Source organism: Lactuca virosa, chromosome 8, assembly GCF_052849685.1.
Source record: "Lactuca virosa cultivar CGN04683 chromosome 8, Lactuca_virosa_CGN04683_v6, whole genome shotgun sequence".
NCBI lineage: Eukaryota > Viridiplantae > Streptophyta > Magnoliopsida > Asterales > Asteraceae > Lactuca > Lactuca virosa.
This window is the reverse complement of record NC_136433.1, coordinates 39,564,649-39,588,551: the sequence shown is the minus strand read 5'-3', so window position 1 is coordinate 39,588,551 and position 23,903 is coordinate 39,564,649. Positions and strand designations below refer to the sequence as shown.

The window sequence follows — 23,903 nt, the reverse complement described above, 5'->3', positions numbered from 1 at the left end:
GGAAATAAACTTCAATTTTTTCAATTAAATCAATTAAAAACGTACCATAAATATTTTCGCAAAAATTGACGATACTGTATTAAATAATGTTATAAAAATTTGGCATAAAAAATATAATAATATATTATGATTTTTTTTCATATTTATATAAATAATGTCAACGACCATTATTTATAAATAATGGTCGTTGAAGTTGTTTATATAAATATAAAAAAAAACATAATATATTCATATATTTTTTATTGCAAATTTTATAAAACATTATTTTATAAATTATTTAATACATAATTTATAAATCTTTATTTATAAATTTGTAAAAAATATCATATTTGTGTGGTCGAACCTTTTTTTTTAAGTATCAATTTTTTTTAATTGTTTATCATTAATAAAGTTTGAATAGGTATAAATTTAAAAAACTTAAAAAATAAATAAAGATATATGTGTTTTTTTAGGCTAGAAGATGTCTAAAGATGTTAGACTCTGGTCCACATCTGCACCAAGAAGAGGGCGCATAGACATTTTTAGGTCTGCAGTCTTCAAAAAAAACAAACAACGAAGACTAATGTTGTGCGTGGTCAGCACGACGCAGACAAAAATAATCAAGAAGATCTACCGACAAAAAACAAACAACATCTAAAAAAAAATAGCCAAATATTTTTTTTATTTATTGTCATAAAAAAAACAATAAATAAATAAGCTATTTTAAAAAAAACAATCCCTACACCATGTTATTGTCCAAATCGAAAATCAAACACCGATCCCAAATGTGAAATCAAATCCGCCTTGATCTTGCGTTGAATATTAACCCTAATTTATGCCCTTCAAGGCTTTCAGCACCACAAGCTCTCATTAGTTTTCTCGTCGCCGTTTCATTTCAGTCAAAACCCCCAGAAAACACTTTTGTCTTTTAATCAACTCTACCCCTCAAAACCTTACTTTCCGCAAAAACCCTCTCATCCCCACATCCTTTTCTTTGCAATTGGGCTATTCAATTTGGTCATTCCAGATAGAGGCGTTGTTAATTTGTTATTACACTTTCGATGGATGATTCTTATGATTGTCGGAACATCCGGAATATATGCATTCTTGCTCATGTTGATCATGGAAAGACTACTCTTGCTGATCACCTGATTGCCTCGTCTGGAGGTGGGGTTCTCCATCCCAAACAAGCTGGTCGCCTTCGGTTTATGGATTATCTAGACGAAGAACAAAGGCGCGCGATAACCATGAAGAGTTCCTCAATTGGTCTTCAATACAAGGGCTATGCGATAAACCTTATTGATTCGCCTGGCCATATGGACTTTTGTAGTGAAGTTTCTACTGCTTCACGTTTGAGCGATGGCGGTTTGGTTTTGGTAGATGCCGTTGAAGGGGTTCACATTCAGACACATGCTGTTTTGCGCCAAGCATGGATCGAAAAACTTACACCCTGTTTGGTTTTGAATAAGATTGATAGGTTAATTGTTGAGCTGAAGTTGAGTCCCTTGGAGGCTTATAATCGTCTCCAAAGAATCGTTCATGAAGTAAACAGCATAGTTAGTACTTACAAATCAGAAAAGTACTTATCAGATGTCGATTCAATTCTTGCTGGCCCTGCTGGTGAGGTAAGTGATGAAAACCAGGAGCTCATAGAGGATGATGAAGAAGACACGTTTCAACCTCAAAAGGGAAATGTTGTGTTTGCTTGTGCATTGGATGGATGGGGGTTTAGCATTTGTGAATTCGCAGAGTTTTATGCTTCTAAACTCGGTGCTAGTTCTTCCATTTTGCAAAAGGCTTTATGGGGTCCTAGATACTTCATTCCAAAAACAAAGATGATTGTGGGTAAGAAGGGACTGTCTGCTGGAAGTAAAGCTCGCCCTATGTTTGTGCAGTTTGTGCTTGAGCCACTATGGCAAGTCTATGAAGCAGCCTTGGATACAAATGGGGATAAAGGGATACTTGAGAAGCTAATCAAATCGTTTCATTTATCTGTACCTCCTCGTGAATTGCAGCACAAAGATCCTAAATATGTCCTTCAATCTGTTATGAGCAGGTGGCTTCCTTTGGCTGATGCTATTTTGTCAATGGTGGTTAAACATATGCCAGACCCCATTGCTGCACAGTCCTTTCGCGTCTCCCGCCTCCTCCCTAAAAGAGAAATCTTGGATAATTCTGTTGGTGATTCTGATGTGGTTGCAGAGGCTGAACTCGTGAGGAAATCAGTTGAGGCTTGCGATTCACAACCTGATTCTCCTTGTGTTGCTTTTGTATCAAAAATGTTTGCAGTTCCTATGAAAATGCTACCTCAGAGAGACGTAAATGGTGATCTCTTGAGTAATTATACAGACGAAAGTGGAAGTGGAGATTCTGATGAGTGCTTCTTGGCATTTGCCAGGATCTTTAGTGGGGTTCTTCATTCAGGCCAGAAGGTTTTTGTATTATCAGCTTTGTATGATCCACTTAAAGGTGCAGATTCGATGCAGAAGCATATTCAAGAAGCTGAGTTGCATTCACTGTATCTGATGATGGGTCAAGGCTTAATACCAGTGGCATCTGCTAGAGCAGGGAATGTGATTGCCATTAGAGGATTAGGTCAACATATATTAAAAAGTGCTACTCTTTCATCAACAAAGAACTGTTGGCCTTTTTCAAGTATGACATTCCAGGTTTCACCAACACTAAAAGTTGCAATCGAGCCTTCTGATCCTGCTGACATGGCTGCACTTATGAAAGGGCTTAGGCTTTTAAACCGTGCAGACCCTTTTGTAGAGGTGAGTGTGTCTGCTAGAGGGGAACATGTCCTTGCTGCTGCAGGTGAAGTTCATCTTGAAAGATGCATTAAAGATTTGAAAGAGAGGTTCGCAAAGGTAAATCTTGAAATTTCACCCCCTCTTGTGTCTTTTAGAGAAACCATTGAAGGGGAATCTTTAAACCCTTTTGAGAAACTAAAATCTTTAAGTGGGAGTTCTAATTTTATCGAAAGAGCCACACCAAATGGGAGGTGTACAGTTCGTGTCCACATTTTGAAACTTCCGGATGCACTTACTAAGTTACTAGACGAAAGTTCAGACCTTCTAGAAGCTATCATAGCAGGTAAAGCAATACAGGTGAAAACAATGGGAGGTCAAGATGATGATCATCCAGTTGAAGCACTTAGGAAACGCATTTGGGATGCAATAGAGAGTGAAGTTTCAGATGAAAATGCTGAAAAGAATAAAACTTTATGGGAGAATCTTTTAAAAAGAATCTGGGCATTAGGGCCGAGACAAGTGGGTCCCAACATGCTGCTTCTTCCGGATTCAACCACAAAAGAAACAGATTCTTCTGTTCTGATAAGAAGCTCTCCTTATGTATCTGAAAGATTAGGCTTCACAGAGGTTTCTAATTTTGATGAAGTTGAAATCGAGAACCAATCACTGATTGAAGAAGCAAAGAGTCTGAGAAGCAGTGTGTTATCCGGGTTCCAAGTAGCCACTGCAGCGGGCCCACTGTGTGATGAACCAATGTGGGGTTTAGCATTCATGATAGAAGCTTCGATTCTCCCATTTGAAAGTGAAACCGAAGCCATTCATCAGCAATCTCAATCAGATCAATACGGGGTGTTTTCAGGGCAAGTTATGACTGCTGTAAAAGAAGCTTGTAAAGCAGCTTTACTTCAGAAAAACCCTAGAATCGTTGAAGGGATGTATTTCTGTGAATTAAACACACCAACAGAGTATTTAGGAGCTATGTATGCTGTTCTTGCACGTAGGCGAGCTAGAATCTTGAAGGAGGAAATGCAGGAAGGATCTCCATTGTTTACAGTTCATGCTTATGTTCCAGTTGCAGAAAGTTTTGGTTTTGCTGATGAGTTGAGAAGATGGACTTCTGGTGCTTCGAGTGCTCTTCTTGTTCTTAGTCATTGGGAAGCAGTTCCTGAAGATCCCTTTTTTGTACCCAAAACAGAAGAAGAAAAAGAAGAATTTGGAGATGGTTCAAGTGTTTTACAGAATACAGCAAGAAAGTTGATTGATGGTGTTAGGAGGCGTAAGGGGTTACCTGTTGAGGAAAAAGTTGTTCAATATGCTACAAAACAGAGAACTTTGGCTCGCAAGGTTTAGAAAATTTTGATTTGGTTTTTTCATTACCTTTGTAATATCAAAAACAGAGATTACATTACGATAAATGATGGCATCTTATATTCAGTTGGTTCTTGTTCTTATGAAATTAATGTTTTTTGGCTTAACCCATTAAGTCATTCTGTTAAGTAAAAAAGAAACAGCGTTGTATTGTTGTCCAGATTAAGTTTTTAACCTATTAAGCTTTCTAGTATAAAAAAAAAAAAAAAAAAAAAAAGACGTTAGATTATAATAATTAATGGTATCTTTTATTCTCCAACACATAATACATACTCTACACCATATCAAAAAAAATACATTTTAAATTATTACAATGATTTATAGCATCTTATTTATCTGCCAATGCTGAGGGATCTCGAGTGTTCAAGTTCATCAGATGGGTCCCAATCTTCAGAAGATGACAATATCTTTGACAGAACCACAAACACCTCCGCCACATATGGGCGGTCGTTTAAATCAGCCGCCACACATTTACTAGCAACCTCCGCCATGGAATACGCCAACTCCAATGGATACTCCCCCTTCAAATCACCATCCATAAACTCCACCAGTTTTTCCCTCACATTTTCACCTCCAACCACCTCCTTTATCATCTCCGACAGCTGTGCCTGCTTTACAACCACCGCATCCTTGTCTTCTTCCTTCTCCGGTGCTCCGGTGGTAGTGGTGGCTTCTTTTCCGGACAAGAGCTCTGAAATCAAAACACCCAAAGCAAACACATCCATTTTAGGAGTGATCAAACCGTTTTCAATGTATTCTGGAGGCATGTAACCGTATGTTCCAACAACATGTCTTGTCAATTGAAGTTCTCCATCTTCATTGTCATCTACACTTCTTGCAAGCCCAAAATTTGTAATCTTTGCTCTCATGTAACTGTCTAGTAATACGTTGCTGCATTTCAAGTTCTTGTGAATGTATGGTGGAGTGATGAAATTGTGAAGGTAATTCAATGCATCTGCTATATCGTGTGCAATTTGAACTCTCTGTTTCCATCCCAAAACTGAATCATTTCCGTTCTTTGTGTTCTTCGTGGAGTGAAGCCAGTCACTGAGTGATCCGTTTTCGGCGAATTCGTAAACAAGATATGTGTTGCCTTGATGTAAGCAGAAGCCAGAGAGTCTGATTGTGTTTGAATGATTGATTTGTTTCAGGATATTGATCTCACCGGAGACATCACCTTTCATGATCTTCACTGCTGCGAAATCTCCATTGAAGATCCCTCTGTAAACAGATCCGTTCACTCTGTTTTCTTCCCGGAAATCTCCGGTAGCCTTTTGTAGTTCCTCATATTTGTAAACTGTTAATGATTCAATCGCGAATCGAATTCCTTCTGATGAAACGGACCATGATTTGCTCTCCGACGGGATCATCACTTTAGGAGGAAAGTGTTTGGGTGGAGGGAGATTCTGCTGGTTTTGAATCTTCCTCCTCCTAAAGAACCAAACGAGAAATCCAGAAAGGGAAACGATTAGAAGCAAACCCACACCGATTCCAACGCCGACGAAAACCAACTTGCTGGAGGAGCCACCGCCGGGGCTAGGCGCTACTGGGATTACCGGTGGAGCAGGCGGTGTTGCTGGAGTTGCAGAGTTGTTGATTCCGGTGGGTGGTGTTGTCAGAGGAATTAAAATCGGCGTAAACGGGAAGACGACATGAGTACGCGAGAGCTCGTTTGCGTCTAAAATGCTCTGAATATCATCGACCCCGAAAGTGTCCGCCATAGACGTATAAGTATCGCCCCATGTAATCAAGTAAGTGAGCAAATACCTAATTCCGGCAGCCGTCTGGTTGGCCGTGGGACACGCGCATCTGAGAGGAATCCTGATGTTATTACCGACTAGCAGACTCCGGTAGTTGTAGGTATTCTGGGAGATCATAGCTTGGCAAGTGGTGAGACCCTCGTACGTATTATTAGCCAGACTGAAGTAAGTCTCGTTGCTGCTTTGAAGTACATAGCTGGCGTTGTGCTGGTAGAATCCGCCGGAGCAAGAACAGTTACGGATAGGGACGATGACGATTGTGTTGGCGGGGATGGTATCGGAGGTGGAGTTGAAGTTATTGATAGCGGCGATTTCATTAGGGTTGGAGCGAAGGAGAGCGGCGATGGAGGAAGGGGTGTTGTAGAGAGGTGGTTGTGACCGGAAAGTGAGGTAAGATTGACAGGCCGGACTGGAGTTGCAGGTGTAGCCGAGGGCCTCCGTAAAGTTTTCCTCGCAGGCGAGTTGTCTGTTGTTTACATACGTCTGTTGAGCTTGGAATCCATGGATGCAGATCAAGAACACTGTCGACCACCACCATAACAGCATTATGGGTTGAACTTGAGACTTGAAAGTGGATGATGAATTTTGGGAATTGGGAAAACGATTGGAGTAAATGAGACAACGAGATTGACGATTTCTAAAATGTGAATAATCAAAGACTTGAAGATTGCACGCGTTTTCAGAATCCCATTTGACGACGGCGGTCTTTCGATTTGCGTATCGGAGACGGTGGTCGAAAAAATTAAAAGTCAAACATGTCATCTTTTTTCTACAGATTAATAATTCAAAGATTGAAACATAAATGTTAAAAAATTAACCATCAGGTCTTTAATTTTAATTTAAGCTATTTGTATATACAGGTTTTATTTAAGTTATGTTTTTTTTTTTTTTTTTTTTTTAAATTATGTGTTTTTTTTAAACGGCAAACTAACTAACGTATTCCTAAATAATCATCTATGTTTCTAACGAGACTTGAACTCATGACTTCTTATATGAAAAAGTTATTTTTTACCATTAAGTCATTGGTTGAATCCTATAAGTTAGTTGTATAAATGTAATTTATTAGATACATAGTAGAAAATATGATAAATTGCTAGAAATTTTATATGTTTCCAAAATCACATCCTTTACAAGGAAGGAGGGCATTATGTTGTGATGAGCTGGAACATTGGGCTTAGCCAAAGTTAGCAGTTAGCACACGCACAAAGTGTGCCTAACAAAGCCATAGCCCAGTCAACCTTCTATATATTTTAAGGCTCTTACACCTCTTTAGGGTACAAATTAGATAATATATTCTTTTCGGAAAGGAATTTTTCTAATGAGGGTTTCGGGCCAACTTTTGCGTACTGATTAATCCCCTATGCAAACATAAGGTTATGTTTTATGTCCTACAGTCACTGCAGACAAACATTCATGGTCACATGAGTTGAGACCAAATATCTCTTGCTAACCCACACACGAAAAAAGTTGACTAAATGTCTTTGAATCATGACTACAGATGTTGCATAAGAGAAGATGCATCTTTTATCAATGTTACATTTGACTGGAAGCTTATCCAACATGATCTTCCAAACCAAAACGTTAACCTCGATAGGTACAACATTATTCATTCTCATATTCTATCATCTACTGGAACCATGTTCACATCATTCCACTATCCAGCGAAACTGACCGATTAGTTGTCACTGGAATTTAACTCCCAACTCCACCTATTGAGATGGTGTGATAAAGTAACCACTAGCAAAAGGTTAGTAAGTTCAACCCACTAGTCATGCCTCAGACCACTTCTCGACAACTGACTAAGACATAGCATTCATTCCCAGAAAAATATTATTTTCCCCTTATATGTCTGCCTCGATTTCGTATACATGTAAGAAAAGCATTAATTACCACTAACTTTATTTAATAAAATGACAGTTTTGTCCTTACTTTGCATTTAATGTTCCATTAAATGCTTAGTTAGTTAAGTAATAATGAGGGAGTATTTTGGTAAAAATGTTATTTATTTTTAGAAGTGGACTGTTATTTTGGGACAAACCAAAAAGGAAAGATGGAATATATATATATATATATATATATATATATATATATATATATATATATATATATATATATATGGTTAGGTTCATGTGAGACGGCCTAATTTTGTGAGACCGTGAGACGTATTTTTTTATTTTTTATTTATTTTTTTAGTTAATTCAAGTTCCGAAAATAATATTTAGAAAAAGAATTTTTGGATTTTTCCATTTATTTTGCATTTTAAAATTATTTTTTAGAATATGTACAGTGTAATATTCTATTAGAATATTTCACGTATTTTTCAAAAAAATTTTATTTTTTTTATTTTTTTTATTTTTTAGTTAATTCAAGTTCCGAAAATAATATTTAAAAAAAGAATTTTTAGATTTTTCCATTTATTTTGCATTTTAAAATTATTTTTTAGAATATGTCAGTGTAATATTCTATTAGAATATTTCATGTATTTTTCAAAAAAAACGGGATTTTTTTTTACTTTTTTTTATTTTATTTTTATTAATTCAAGTTCCGAAAATAATATTTAAAAAAAGAATTTTTGGATTTTTCCATTTATTTTGCATTTTAAAATTATTTTTAGATTTGGTCTCACGGTCTCACAAAATTAGAATGGTCTCAAATGATCCTGAACCTATATATATATATATATATATATATATATATATATATATATATATATATATATATATATCATTGTATGTTTAAACGCATTGTCAGTCTTACCATAACTAGGTTCATCTACTCTCGCGCTATAAGGAAGGTTTAAGGAGGTTTCTTCGATCCCTAATAAGGTCGGTTTTTAAAAGCATTAGTGCTTGCCACCCTCACCATCTTCTTGCGTTTTGAGTGGAGTTACCGAAAAGGGTTGATACGACGATGTGTCTAAGTAAAAGTATTAAAATAAAATATTGTTTTAAAATAAGTAAAAATGTGATTCTTAAGTTATCCATGAAAAATACATATTGTTATATGTAACGTCCGTACATTCGGGCTAGTCAATTTAGAAATAATAAGCGTGAAAAATGACTTTTTGATAGAATATTATTTAGGATAAAAAAATCTTAACCAAAGTTATAGTATATGACACATGGATTTCGTACATATAAAGAACGTTGAAATCCGACTCATAACGAAGAAGTTATGACCCGCCGAAGTTTTGCGACTAAACCAGCACGGCGTCGCGTAACGTAAAAAGTGAATTTTTGATAAATTACTTTTTAGCCTTAGATATATATAAACGAAAGTCTTAGTAGACATTAAACCGAGAGTGTCCATATAGAGAACGTCCAAATCTGACTTCGTTTGAGGAAGTTATGATTTTTCTAAGATTTAGCATAGCAGTGCACAACCCGGATATCGAGATGGTGTGATAAAGTAACCACCTGCAAAAGGTTAGCCTTCATTCCCAGAAAAATATTATTTTCCCCTTATATGTCTGCCTCGCATTCGTATACATGTAAACTTGTCAATTTAACTAAACTCATAATTCTAATTGGTTTGATTACTTGATTAATACTTAATTAATTAATTATAAGCCAAAGATATATATATATATATATATATATATATATATATATATATATATATATATATATATATATATATATATATATATATATATATCATAAAAGTACAAACATTGCATCCTCGTATGTTTAAACGCATTGTCAGTCTTACCATAACTAGGTTCATCTACTCTCGTGCTATAAGGAAGGTTTAAGGAGGTTTCTTCGATCCCTAATAAGGTCGGTTTTTAAAAGCATTAGTGCTTGCCACCCTCACCATCTTCTTGCGTTTTGAGTGGAGTTACCGAAAAAGGTTGATAGGACGATGTGTCTAATTAAAAGTATTAAAATAAAATCTTGTTTTAAAATAAGTAAAAATGTGATTCTTATGTTATCCATGAAAAATACATATTGTTATATGTAACGCCCGTATCGGGCTAGTCAATTTAGAGATAATAAGCGTCAAAAATGACTTTTTGATAGAAGATTATTTAGGATAAAAAAATCTTAACCAAAGTTATAGTATATGGCACAAGGATTTCGTACATATAAAGAACGTTGAAATCCGACTTATAACGAAGAAGTTATGACCCGTCGAAGTTTTGCGACGAAACCAGCACGGCGTCGCGTAACGTAAAAAGTGAATTTTTGATAAATTACTTTTTAGCCTTAGATATATAAACGAAAGTCTTAGTAGACATTAAACTGAGAGTGTGCCATCTCTTTCTATAAAAAGACATTAAATCGAGAGTGTGCATATAGAAAACGTCAAAATCTGACTTCGTTTGAGGAAGTTATGATTTTTCTAAGATTTAGCATAGCAGTGCAAAACCCGGATATCGAATTTTAGATCGATCGATTTTTAGCCGACACAACCTAAATGATAATTTAAGATCTCATTAATAGGAGTTCAACGATAAAAAGGAAAGTCGAAAACGGAGTCCGTATGTAGACGTTATGAATTTTACACAGTCGTTAACAGTGTAATCTTCTCAGGCTGTTAAATTTAAAATCGGTCGAGAATTAGCCAATGGGGTCAAGAGAAAGTTGTAGATCTTGTCAATACCTACGTGTGGATATAAAGAACGTCAAAATGGAGCTCGTATGCGAAAGTTATGATTTTTTTAAAATTGGCTATTTTACCCGTGTTCAGCGCCACTTGTCAACACCAGGCGTCGCCTTGGTGCCTATGCAAGCCTTACGATGTGAGAGTCATGTCTCACAACGTGAGAGGCCCCCAGACAGCCTATAAATAGAGGCGTAAATCTCTCATTTCATCACACCTTTCAATCTTATTCTCTCCCAAACCCGCAAGGTCCCTAGGCCTTTTCTCTAGCACCTCCTAGGTGTTAGTAGCGAGTCCCGGAGCGCTAGAAGGCTCCGAGAAGAAGAGCTTTCGGATCAGAAGTTCTGCCAGCGAAGAGCCCGACTCTTCGTTAAACCCCGCTTGTAAGTGAGTTATGCTTACCCTACTTTAAGTATAACTTATGTTTAAGTTCATTATCGTTATTATGAACCTATAAACAAGATTTATCAGTGATTCCAAGTCGTTATACTGATTGATCTACTTACTGGGATGATGTCTAGGCTGTGATTTAGTGAGGTGTTTAAAGTGGGATTTCAAAACAGTATACTTCGTATACCAAACAGACCCTACCTCCGATATGATCTTACCTGGTTGTTCATTACTTGATAGATCGTGAAGTAGACTTTGAGTTAATGATGAATCTAGACTAATAATTAGTCGCAATAAATATTAGACTAAAATCTAGTAATAATGATACTAGGTTTTGTCGAAGGAAAATAAAATTGTTAGAAGCGAAGCGCTGCCCGAATTTCGAGTTGTCATTTTAACAAGTGAGTGCATAGTTACTTTCATCTTACACATAGATATGAAGTATCTAGATAATTACATGTTTATGTGCTTATTATCTGTTTTGAGAATATTATGTGTTAGATAAGGTATTATGTGATAATGTTTAACTGATTTAATAATATAAGTATTATATAATTATAAATATGTATTGGGTAGCGACGGGTGATGAGAGATAGGTGATGATAGAAAAGTGATGATAACTAGGTGATGATAGATATACGATGATAAATAGGTGATGCGAGATAAGATATTATTAGGAGATGCCATAACCTTGACCTGTGATGTTGCGATGTTATGATGTAGTCATTAACGAGAGTATAGATGGCGACCACTGACTAATCTAAACAAGTTATGTGGAAGCACCGGCAGGCTCATAACCTGTAGGTGATGGATAACGAGTTCAGGCGGTGTAGTAACTACGTATTCATGAGATGATACTCTAACCCTTGTGATGTTGCGATGTAGTCATCTACCATAGTATAGATAACGACCACTGGCTAATCTAAACAAGTTATGTGGAAACACCGGCAGGCTCATAACCTGTAGGTGATGAATTACGAGTTCAAGCGATGTTGTAACTACATATTCATGCGATGATATTCTAACCCTTACTGAACACATATTGGGGGAGTAACCCCCGAATCAATATTGTCTATGCGATGTAGGCGATGATCTTTAGGAAAAGTCCTTAGGACCAAACATATAAGTAAATGTGATGTAAGGCTGTAACACCGGGTTCATGGTATGATTTTATTTAAGTTTTATTCTTATTTTTTTGCCACGAACTCGGCGAGTCTACGTCCCGACTCGCCGAGTAGCAGCAGGGTGGACACGGGATTTAAGCTGGGAACTCGGCGAGTCGACATATGGACTCGGCGAGTCCACCTGTCTTGATGAAACTCTATTTTCAGACATTGCACCCTATTTTACCCATTCAAAAACACCCATTTCGTCCCATTTTCCTCCCATAGAGCAGTAGAGAACAACCCTAGCTCCTTTAGTGTTCTTGAGTGATTTTGATCTTCCAAAGAAGGTTTTGGAGCTTAGAAGAAGAAGGAGGAAGTTGGAGTGTTCCAGAAGTGAAGGTAGATCCGAAATCTACTCTGGGGAAGGCATCAAATCAGCCGGAGGGATTACCGGTGCGGCAGCCAGGCGTAGTCTGAGCAGGTTTTTTCAGCAGCTACTCTCGAGGTGAGTTTTCTTCCAGTAGGGACGGGTCTAAGGCACCAAGGCCGGCCCGTATAGACGATATGTTAGTATCAGAGCGTGGGCGGGGCCCGTATCTCATAGCTGAGTTTGATTGTGTTATATGCCAGTATGATAGAATTGCTTATACTTGTTGTCTGTGTGATACTTGTATGTTATGGTTTAGTAGTAGAGTGTGGGCGAGGCCCGTATCTCTCAGAAAGTAGAGTGTGGGCGAGGCCCGTATCTCCTAGCTAGTAGAGTGTGGGCGAGGCCCGTATCTCTATGGGTGTGGGCGAGGCCCGTATCCCTTAGTTACTCGTTATATGATTGCATGGTATGTGGCATTATGGGGGAACTCACTAAGCTTCGAGCTTACGTTTTATAGTTTTGTTTTCAGGTACCTCTTCAGCTAGGGGAAAGGAGCCGGCGCGGTAGCGGCATATCACACACTCTCATGTTTTCCGCACTATGGATTTCCTGGGATGTACTCTGAATATTTTACTATGATGTTACCGGTTCTCAGACATAAATTAATATTATGAATGTTTTGTAACGATGTTTTTATGAATTAACCTAATTTAAAAATGAAATTTTTAGCTGGTATTTTTCGGATGTTACAAAGGCGATGGGAGGTAAATACGATGTAGGAGATTACCCTTAGGATAAATATTTAGGGAAGATTAAATAAAGAAAATGGGGATGGGTAATCGGGTTAATTGTTTGAGATGAAATATGTGAAGAAACAAATTAACTATATTATTGTGGGTTGAAAACCCTATGTACTCACCAGGTTTCCCAACCTGACCCACTCAGTTTATTTGTATCACAGATATCGATGCGAAGATACATTACACTGAGAGATTAAAGGAGATGTAGATCATTAGTGTAAATTAATGTAAGGTCTGTTTATGTTTATATTTCTATATTGACGATGACATCCCAATGTTTTAATAAAATACATTTCTTCGGAAATGCTTTGATAATATCATTATCATGTTTTCTGGGAACAAATTCCGCAATATTATTCTTCAAAAATGATACTCTAATTTTTAAATAAGCATAAATAAAAATTTTAAAATGACCGTGAATTTGGGGATGTCACATTATATATTTTGTTGGTGTTACGTGTGTGGTTTACTGACACGTTAATGTGAGAATATAGTCGTAATAGGATATGATAATCACAATTCTCAAGTGTTACTTGAGCCGAATGTCATTGTATTTGTGCATGGTTAATTCACCATTTGGATTCATGATCCTCATCTAATCCAATCATGAATGCTAAATGGGCATAGAAGAGATTAACATGCTATTGACATAAATCAATAAATCGCGACAGATCAATGAATTTCATAGAGATTGAAATTGGCAAAAGTTTGCCTACCTAAATAACTTCATTGTGTAATTTCGACTAATCCACTTCGCATCTTGAAGCCAAATATAGATTCTAGCCGTTTATTGAATAATTTTATAAGTGAATAATTATCTTAAAAAGAATATTGATCAAACTAATGACAAACTTTTTTTATTCTTATAGATGTTTGTTGGTGAAGGTGCACATGTTCTTTTTCCCCCCACCTCCTACCTCATCATTAAACTCCTTACTACTCTAACGAGATAAGCTCATTGGTTCAAACTATCTTGATTGGATTTATTCTCTAAGGATCACCTTTAGATACGAAATGAATATGTTTTGGATAAGTATCTGCCCGAGGAGCCTTTTCAAGATACTACAGCTGAAGAGTTCATCGATTACCAAAGGCATCGTAATCAATCAAATGAATTCACATGTCTCATGTTGGCGACCATGGTTCCCGAGCTCCAAAAGAGATTTGAGAACCTTGGGGTGTATGATATGAAAGATAAACTCAAGGAAATGTTCCAAGAGCAATCTTGACATGAGCGATTCGAAGTTGTGAATAGGGCTTTGTAAGTACTCATGTGTTGAAAATGAAAGGGTAATTTGACATACTTAAGTGAATAGGGCTTCTATTCCCTCAAGATTTGTTCGTTGACATAGTGCTTAATTAGTTTAGTAGTTCATACCATGAATTTATTTTGAATTTTAATATGAACAATATGGAAAAATCCTAAATGGAGCTACATGGCATGTTAAAGACTGTCGAGGGTAGTATGGTTAAACCTTGTAGAACTAGCTCAACCACCCTATTCTAGCTATTAAGGAATGTGGTGTAAAAAGAAAAAAGACTTTTCATCCCAGAGGTAAGGGAAAGGGAAAAGTTGGAGGGTCCAACCCAAATCCTAAGAAAGTAAATTCTTACATAGCACCAGTAAGTGACCCTAAGGAGGTTGTTTACTTCCACTGCCAAGAAAAATGGCATTCGAAATGTAGCTTCCCAAAGTACCTGGAAGATATCAAGAAGAACAAGGCCAAAGGCATTAGAACCTCGGGTATGTATATGATTAAACTCCATCAAGCTTCAACTTCTAATTCTTGGATACTTGACACATGATGTGTTTTTCATATTTGTTCTGATATGCGGGGTCTAAATAAAAGTAAGAAGCTAAGACAAGGCAATCTCGAATTAATCATGGGAAACAAGAGCAAGTTTGTTGTTACTGTTATTGGGGATTATGAGCTTGTTTTGTCTTTTGGTATTTCAATTAGTTTAATATATTGTTGCTATTCGCCTTACATGGAAAGAAACATAATTTCATTTCATGCATTGTATCGTGGCGGCTTCACTTTTGGGTTTCATAATAATAATGGTAGTATTTTGGTTTTCACGAATAATGATATTTACTTTAATGCAAATCTATGCAATGGCATTTATGAAATTGTTATAGGTTTAAGGAAAAATGATAACTTAATCTTAAATGTTGGTTAATCCAAAGATAGTTTGGATAAATTATGTTTATGGCAATGTCGATTTACCCATATACACAAGAAGCGCGTCGCCAAGCTCTAGTCGGATTCAATATCAGAATCATTTAACTTAGAGTTCGATGATGTATGAACATCTTCTTACTTGAGAAGATGACAAAGACACCATTCACATGTGTCTGTGTGTGACAACCGTCAAAATTGGTCAACAAAAGTCAACCAAAGCGTAAATTTAGGTTAATGAGTTGATATGTAAACTTTCATATTATTATATTTGTTGGAATCATTTTTATATTATTATATTTGTCGTATCATTGTTGTCCGTTTCATAAATTATATTTATTATAATTTATATAAGTGTTTTTGTCGTGTTATCATATTTATGCCTAAAAGATGTTATATATATTTGAAGCAAGTAGTTTTCTTACATCTAAGGCACTAAATATAACCAATAAAGCAAACAAAACAATTTTTGTAATAAGTGATGACAACTTACTAGTTTGAGTCATTTTAGGAAAGTGATGACAACATTTAAAATCTTGTCCTTTTGTCAGAAATCATATGGTGCCCTTTTTATAACTATTTTACCAACAAAGTAATATTATATATTTTTTTTGTTGGTGATGTTGAAGTGAAAGAGTTTTATATGTTATTTTCTCAAACTAAACATGAATCTTAGCTTATCATAACACATTTTTCATATAAAACACTTATATAGCAAAATAACCAAACATATTCAACATACTATATTTTGAGACCAAAATAAATAGTTAGAAGACTTGTATTCCCCCCTAAAACATTTAAAAAGTAGAAAAATGAGGGGTATGAACTCACCCTAATGATGTTTCTTAGAAGATGGTGAGTATGCGACGAAAGATCGAGTTTGGAAGCTAAATATGAGCATGAAGTATTGATTTTTCTAGGATTCGAGTGCAACAAGTGTAAATAAAAGATCAACAAAGGATGATGGTAAAAAGTCTTGAATATGTGAAAGATTTCAAAGAAAAATTACTTAAACTCTTTCAAAAGTCTTGGAAGAACTTGAAGCAAATGGAGAGAATATAAGGGTGAAAGATCAAAGTTGAATTTTGTGTGTGTGTGTGTGAGAGAGATCTTGGCCGAGATTTATAGAAGGAGGGGGATAGAGTTGAGTGAAGTGTTGGTGTTAAGAGTATGGTGTATGGAAGGGTATGGATTTTTAATTAAAATATTCAAGCATGAGATTTTTATTAATACAAAGTCAAAAGGTGTGATGACGGTGTTGGGATTTGGTGGCTAGGAGAGGACAAGGGAGAGATTTTGTCTAGTTTTTATAAAAACAGCTAGCCACTTTCATATATATGTAGTATTTTATAAAAGTGTGACAATTATGTTGTATAATTATATGAATTTAAAAGATTTAATTACTAACGAAAATGTTAATCAATATAATTTATAATAATATTAAAAATCATATAATTTATATAAATATTAATCCTGAAGCCCCTTAGTGAATCGTTCCTGCCTCTGATTGGCTGTTTTATTGTTTTGTTTTTTTCTTTTCTGCTTTTTTTTGTTATCTATTTTTATATTCTATAGTGGATTACAAGTGTCATGAATTGTGCATCTGCCATCTACGTGTTCGTTTTCTGCTGCTGTTCTATTGTCATCTCACCGTTTTCCACCGACGATAGTTTACCACTGCCGGTTGATGCACTGTTACCCTCCATCGTCATCGTCTCTTTACAAGTAACTGTTAATCGATCTCTTGGTTTTTCCTTTTTGTTTTTGTCCTCTGTTTGATTGTTGGTCACTTTCATCTTTTTTCCCTCATGCCTAAATTACCTAAACGTAAGCTACCTTCGACTGCGTCCTCTTCGTCTTCTTCTGCGGTTGGCTTTGTTCGCAACTCGCCTAGGATAGAGGGATTAGATGTTCTTCCTCTCCCTCTTATGTACGATTGTGGGGATTGTGTGCATGTCTTTCAATTTTGTGGTGCATTTTTTTGGTTTGTTGAAAGAAATACGTCACAATCTACTGCTAATCGGCCAGCATATACCCAATGTTGTAAGTCCGGCTCTGTTATCCTACCTTATCCTCCCCCCTCTTGAAATTCACCATTTGTACATGAATGGTCATTTTATGGATGACATTAGTGCATACAACAACATGTTTTATATGACTTCTTTTGGGGCTGATGTTGATGAGGCAGTTAATAACAGTCATGGCCCATACGTGTGTTAAGGTTTCCGGTCAGATTTTCCACTGCATAGGCTCTCTTTGCCCTGGATATAACAATGGCCCTAGATTTTTGCAGTTATATACTTACGACACTGACAATGAACTTTCCATTAGGCTTAATGCATTTGATTCCCCTAAAAAGAAAGAGTTAGATGTTGTAATAGTTCAACTTCTTATACAATGTTTGACAGCTCACAATGAATATGTACGTACCTTCAAGACATCCAAAGAAATTGTTGATGAAATTGGGTTAGAATCGTACTCAGTTTGTTTGTATAGTGATGTTCCTGACCGTAGATATGGTGTTCCAGCTGGTGATGAGGCAAACTGTGGAAAGTGGTCAGAGATTGAGCGTTTCATGAACTTTCACGAACAACGTGATGTTCACAGCAGGGCTGATATAATTTCACGGGTCTTTCAAATTAAAGTTGATGCCTTTATCAAATTCGTTAAAGAAGATAAGACCTTTGGTGATGTAGTTGCACGTAAGTACATTTTCTGTGGCTTATGGTTTTCTATATACTATGGCTTATGGTTATTTTTTTCTCTTATAGTTGTTTATATGGTATGATGCATACTCTTTACGTGTTCTCCAGATTTATATACAATCGAGTTCCAAAAAAGAGGCTTTCCACACTGTCATACGTTGTTATGGACATCATTTGTAGACAGAATAAAAGAAACACCTGACATTGATAAATATATAAGGGTAGAATTTCCTGATCCCGTTTTGAAAGGCCACTCTATGATACAATCACCAACTATATGCTTCATGGTCCTTGTGGTTTGTTAAATAAGTCTGTCCCATGTATGAAGAATATAAATGCAACAAGAACTTTCCAAATCCATTTCAGACAACCACTTATTTTGATAAAAATGGGTACGCCTGTTACAAAAGAAACAATATTGCATGTCATAGGATACCAAACGGGATTGTGATTAATAATGGTTATGTTGTACCTTACAATAAGAGGTTATGTTCCCGTTTTAGAGCGTATATAAATGTTGAATATTGTGGTTGGAACATGATGGTGAAGTATCTATTCAAATACATATTAAAAGGTGTTGAACGCGTTAGATTCACAGTTCAAAGAAAGGAGGCAGCTGTTGAGAGAAGTTCAATTCATAATGTTCAACCTGTTAATGAGATTAACACTTTCCTTCATGGTCGGTATGTTTGTCCTCATTAAGCTGCATGGAGGATTCTGAATTTTGATATTCATATCCGACGTCCACCTGTTATGAGCCTGCATGTACACTTACCACATATACAGAATGTTATCTTTAAAGTTGACATGCCTTTACATCGTGTGCTTAGCAATCCATCCCTTGGAAGGACACCACTTATTGGGTGGTTCGATAGCAATGCACGTGACCACACAGGGCATGATATAACTTACATGGACTATCCAAAAGATTATAAATGGGATTCTGACTCTAAAGAATGGTCACGAAGGCTTCGTGAATCCTCAAAGGCAATTGGCAGGTTGTTTTTTGTGCATCCGTCTTCTGGCGAGCTCTTCTACCTACGGATGTTGCTATGCCACCAAAAAGAATGTACATCATATGAAGATGTTCGGACTGTATCAGGCCGTTTATATGGGGCTTTTCGTAATGCATGTAACTCTCTTGGTTTAATAGGGGATGGCATTGAATGGATGGCTGCCTTTAACGAAGCATCAGTTTGGGCGACTTCTCCTCAGCTATGCTCCCTTTTCTGTCATCTTCTGCTTTTTTGTGAGGTCAGCAGTCCGTCTTCATTGCGGGAGTCTGCATACCCAAAAATGGTGGATGATTACGTACATAAACTTCATCTTGAATTTCCAGACAAATGTTTTGATGTACGTTTTGATATAATTCAGCAACAACTGTTGCAGGATTTAGAGAACATGCTCCGTTCACGTACTCCAAGTAGATCATTGGCTGATTTCAACTTATCTACTCCGTCTGATTCTTCCGTAAATGTGCTAACTAACCGTCTCCTATTAGAATAAAGCATGTATGACAAAGAGGATTTGCGTAGACAACATCTCCAGATGCTCTCCCATTTAAACAGGAAGCAGATGGTTGTCTACAAAGCAGTTGTTACATCAAATGAAATGAAGAAACAATCTCTCTTTTTTGTTTATGGCCCGGAGGTACCGGGAAAACCTTCTTATGGACTGTTATAATCTCATATTTCAGATCAGTTGGGAAAGTGGTTCTTGCTGTTTCTGCTTCTGGAATAGCTTCGCTTCTCCTTCCATGTGGCCGAACAGCGCATTCAAGGTTCAAGATACACATAGATTTATCCGATAAAAGATCATGTGACATAAAAAAGAAGACATCACTTGCAGAGTTGTTACAACATACCTCGCTTATTATTTGGTACGAAGCACCTATGAGTGATCGTTGTTGTTTTGAATGTGTTGACCGTTCCCTCCGTGACATTCTTGACTGCGATCAGCAACCATTTGGTGGCATTTCCGTTCTTCTTGGAGGAGACTTTAGACAAACTTTACCCATGAAGTCAAAAGTACTCGGGAAGCTATCATATCTTCGACTCTACCTCATTATTATCTCTGGAAGTCCTTTCAAGTTTATAAGTTAACTGAGAACATGAGATTGATGAATGCACCTTCTAATCCTCTTACTCAATTCTCGACAACTGACTTTGCAGAATGGATACTTAAATTCGGTGATGGAAGTATAGGTGAAGCTGACAACCAAGACCCAATGAATATGTTTTGGGTAAAGATACCAGATGACCTGTTAATTACTCCTTCAAAGAACTCACTGCAGGTTTAGATACACTTTGTATATGGAGATGGCATTTTGATAATGCATCTGCTACTGACCTTTTAGAAAAAGCAATTGTGTGTCCCACAAACGAGGTTGAAGACAAAATTAATGAACACATTATCCGAATGACATGTAATCATCAAAAAATTTACGGGAGCACGTATACAATGCAGCCTAATGGTAAATACATGTCAGAGTTAGAAGGTTTATATCCAACAGAGTTTTTGAATCAGTTGCAGTTTCCAAGCATCCCTCCACATTTGCTTACCTTAAAACCTAATATCCCTATTATTCTAATCAGAAACATTAGTCAGAAGGACGGTTTGTGTAATGGTACACGACTTATTGTATCCCAGTTGCTCCCATCAGTCATAGAGGCAACAATCATAACAGGCGCATGTATTGGGAAACGAGTTTACATTCCCCGTATTATGTTCATTCACAATCCACCAGACCTACCTTTTTCATTCGCAAGAAAACAACTTCCAATAAAAGTATGTTATGCCTTGACAATAAACAAAATCCAAGGACAATCACTTAAGAAAATAGGAGTCTACCTACCATAACATGTGTTCACACATGGTCAGCTTTATGTTGCGATGTCTAGGGCAACATTTCCCAACTCCATTAAAGTCTTGATAAGCAAAGATGATAACAACGTGCATAATGTCACAAAAAATGTTGTCTTTAAAGATTTGTTGTCTAAAATTGAAAATTATGATGATAACATAATGGAAAACTAACAAATGTTGTTTTTGCCCTTGCTTCACTTCTTTCAATGTTATAATTTTTTTTAATCTTTCTGCCATATATAACACATGTTATCCTTATTAACAGGTACTATTTTTTTTCATTGGCAAAGACTCGCACACACATTGGCAGAAAGATTGTTGCCAAAAAACACAATTTTTCACAAATTCTATTATATTTATGCTAACATAATCTTCATATAACACATGTCCTCAACTTATCTTCTCTTCTCTTCCACTAATATGATACTTTCAAATGTTTTTTTTCTTTCCAACTATAAGATATATTATTCTTCCTAATAACTACTGTCAATTGCATATTAGAAGAACTGTCGGATAGAAGATGACAACCATTTCAAAACTCAAACATGGATGTGTCGGAGGAGCTTTACAGGTATGGATACTGCGGAAATGGAAGCCAGATTACCGCCGCCATGAAACATGGTATCTTGCAGTGGACAAATATGTAAGTCGCCAACAATTCAATTTGTATTCTTTCTTTGTTTTTCTAAAGAATTTATTAGCAAAATAACTAACTTCACGCTCTATTAATGATATCAGGGAGTTGTCGTTCAGATTTTAGGCCAAAGAACCAACTAAGATTATATAGAGTCTATACTTACTATCTCTTAACTGTTTTACCATTTATCAGTACACATGTCCTCTATTAGATGAATATCAAAAAATGCTTGAACAAGATTTCTACATAGATGTTGGCATTGCATCCATAATCCAGCCAATACCTGACACATCTATTCTCCCAACAAGCTGGTTCCGTTTCCTACCGAAAACACAAATTTTAGAGTTAGGAGAAACCCCACCATACTGTCCAGGTATCTAAGGACATCTACAATCATGTTAAATTCATATTTCCATTCTTCTTATTTGTGAAACTTCGTCCTCTCTTCTTTACAGTTATGATTTCAAAATCATTTCCATTTCACAGTATAGAATATATGATATTCCTTTCGTACTATTATTAGCAATACATATAGCTTCAAACAAATATATAATTGTGACACCTACAGATTTCATTGGGGTCATCACCAAAATCAAAGACTGTATAAAAAAGGACGGAGAACCTTTTGTGTTGCTGGTCCTTGCTGATCGAAAGTAAGAACACTCTGCAAATATACCATACATGTACATGTTTTTAGATCCTTTCATTAACCCTCATCTTCTGTGTCAACTTCGGTGGCGACGAACTTGCAATTAACCTTTGGAAAGAATGTACCAGATGCCCTAAGAAGTTCGATCGAGAAAAAATGTTGCCCCTCCCTGTAACAGCGGTTGTTGCAATCACCAACCTAAAGGCTTCCAAAATAGACGGTATTATTTGTTCAACTAGAATATATCGACTTTGTTTTAAATTGGATGTATTTTATTTTCAAAGAAACTAAAAACTTATTCTCAATAAGTACTTAGGCATGGATCTTCAAGTGCAACACACCTCTATGTCAACCCCCAAATCCCATATACAACCCTATTGATGCACCGGTAACCAACCATTCACGCAATCAATGATGTCAACATCATCATAGATTAATGTATTACTTAATACAGGTTTCATACTTTCTGTAGATACACTGGTTCAATAAGACCTATAAGTCGACATGCAGGAATAGAGACAGCAATAGATAAAATCACAAGCAACATTATGAACTGAACTGCTCTCAGCAGCTGCCTCATTTCTTTGAACTATGAATCTAACGCGTTCAACACCTTTTGATATGTATTTAAATAGATACTTCACCATCATGTTCCAACCACAATATTCAACATTTATATGCACTCTAAAACGGGAACATAACCTCTTATTGTAAGGTACAACATAACCATTATCAATAACAATCCCATTTGGCATCCTATGACGTGTAGTATTGTTTCTTTTGCAACAGGTGTACCCGTTTTTATCAAAAGAAGTGGTTGTCTGAAATGGATTTGGAAAGTTCTTACTGCATTTATCGCTCTTCATACATGGGACAGCCTTATTTAACAAACCACAAGGACCATGAAGCATATAGTTGGTGATTGTATCATAGAGTGGCCTTCAAAAACGGGATCAGGCAATTCTGCCCTTATATATTTATCAATGTCAACTGGTTCTTTTATTCTGTCTACAGATGATGTCCATAACAACGTATGACAGTGTGGAAGGCCTCTTTTCTAGAACTCGATTGTATATAAATTTGGAGAACATGTAAAGAGTGTGCATCAGACCATATAAACAACTATGGTCTCAAAGGGACCAAAAGTGCATCTTTCTCAACTTAATCCATTAATTCCAAGTCCACAACCTTCAGATCTGAATCAATATGATGATTAGATGGATAAAGTTTCCAACTTTATCCATAACAAGGTCACAAACTTTCAAGATCTAAACTTTATGCACTAAAGTAACCAAAATATCATAACAATCAAAACTAGCTAGATCTAACAAATGCATCATCAAGATTCAAACTTTATACCTCCAGAAGAAAGATCAAGGTGAACAATGTTTGGATCTACAAGATCCAATGCAACCAACACTTCTCTAATGAGCTCATTCTTCTCCAAGATACACCAAGAACACTCCAAGTCACTTAAAAAATCAAGGATCTCACAAATGGGGCTAGGGTTTTGAAATTAGGTTTAGAGAGGATGGAGGCTGAAGGTAATAAGGGTTTGAAATGAGTTAAGGTCTTTAAATAGGGTCCAAGACCCAAATATTAGGGTTTTCATAAGGCTTGTGTACGCCCAACGTACTCTTGGTATGCCCAATGTACCAGATTGAACCTCCGTGACCAACTATGCCTAGTACGCCCAACGTACACCCTATATGCCCAGTACTCGCCTTAATCCAAAA

At 36.4% G+C, this 23,903-nt stretch overlaps 3 protein-coding genes across 3 annotated transcripts; 2 read left to right on the top strand and 1 right to left on the bottom strand.

Annotated features, from left to right (window-relative positions):
- Positions 1–751: 751 nt before the first annotated feature.
- LOC145132051 (Ribosomal protein S5/Elongation factor G/III/V family protein) lies at positions 752–4,166 on the top strand. The gene has a single exon (XM_079066694.1). The coding sequence runs from the start codon at positions 1,041–1,043 to the stop codon at positions 4,080–4,082; it is 3,042 nt and encodes a 1,013-aa protein (XP_078922820.1). The 5' UTR covers positions 752–1,040; the 3' UTR covers positions 4,083–4,166.
- A 160-nt stretch (positions 4,167–4,326) lies between these two features.
- Positions 4,327–6,636, bottom strand: LYK5 (Protein kinase superfamily protein). The gene has a single exon (XM_079066695.1). It carries the CDS (start codon positions 6,620–6,622, stop codon positions 4,433–4,435), a length of 2,190 nt encoding a protein of 729 aa, XP_078922821.1. The 5' UTR covers positions 6,623–6,636; the 3' UTR covers positions 4,327–4,432.
- A 10,291-nt stretch (positions 6,637–16,927) lies between these two features.
- Positions 16,928–23,310, top strand: LOC145133812 (uncharacterized). The gene is made up of 8 exons (XM_079068773.1): positions 16,928–17,036; positions 17,840–18,013; positions 21,383–21,891; positions 22,087–22,171; positions 22,296–22,387; positions 22,477–22,555; positions 22,640–22,882; positions 22,957–23,310. The coding sequence occupies exons 3-7, from the start codon at positions 21,744–21,746 to the stop codon at positions 22,722–22,724; spliced, it is 489 nt and encodes a 162-aa protein (XP_078924899.1). The 5' UTR covers positions 16,928–17,036; positions 17,840–18,013; positions 21,383–21,743; the 3' UTR covers positions 22,725–22,882; positions 22,957–23,310.
- The last annotated feature ends 593 nt before the right edge of the window (positions 23,311–23,903 follow it).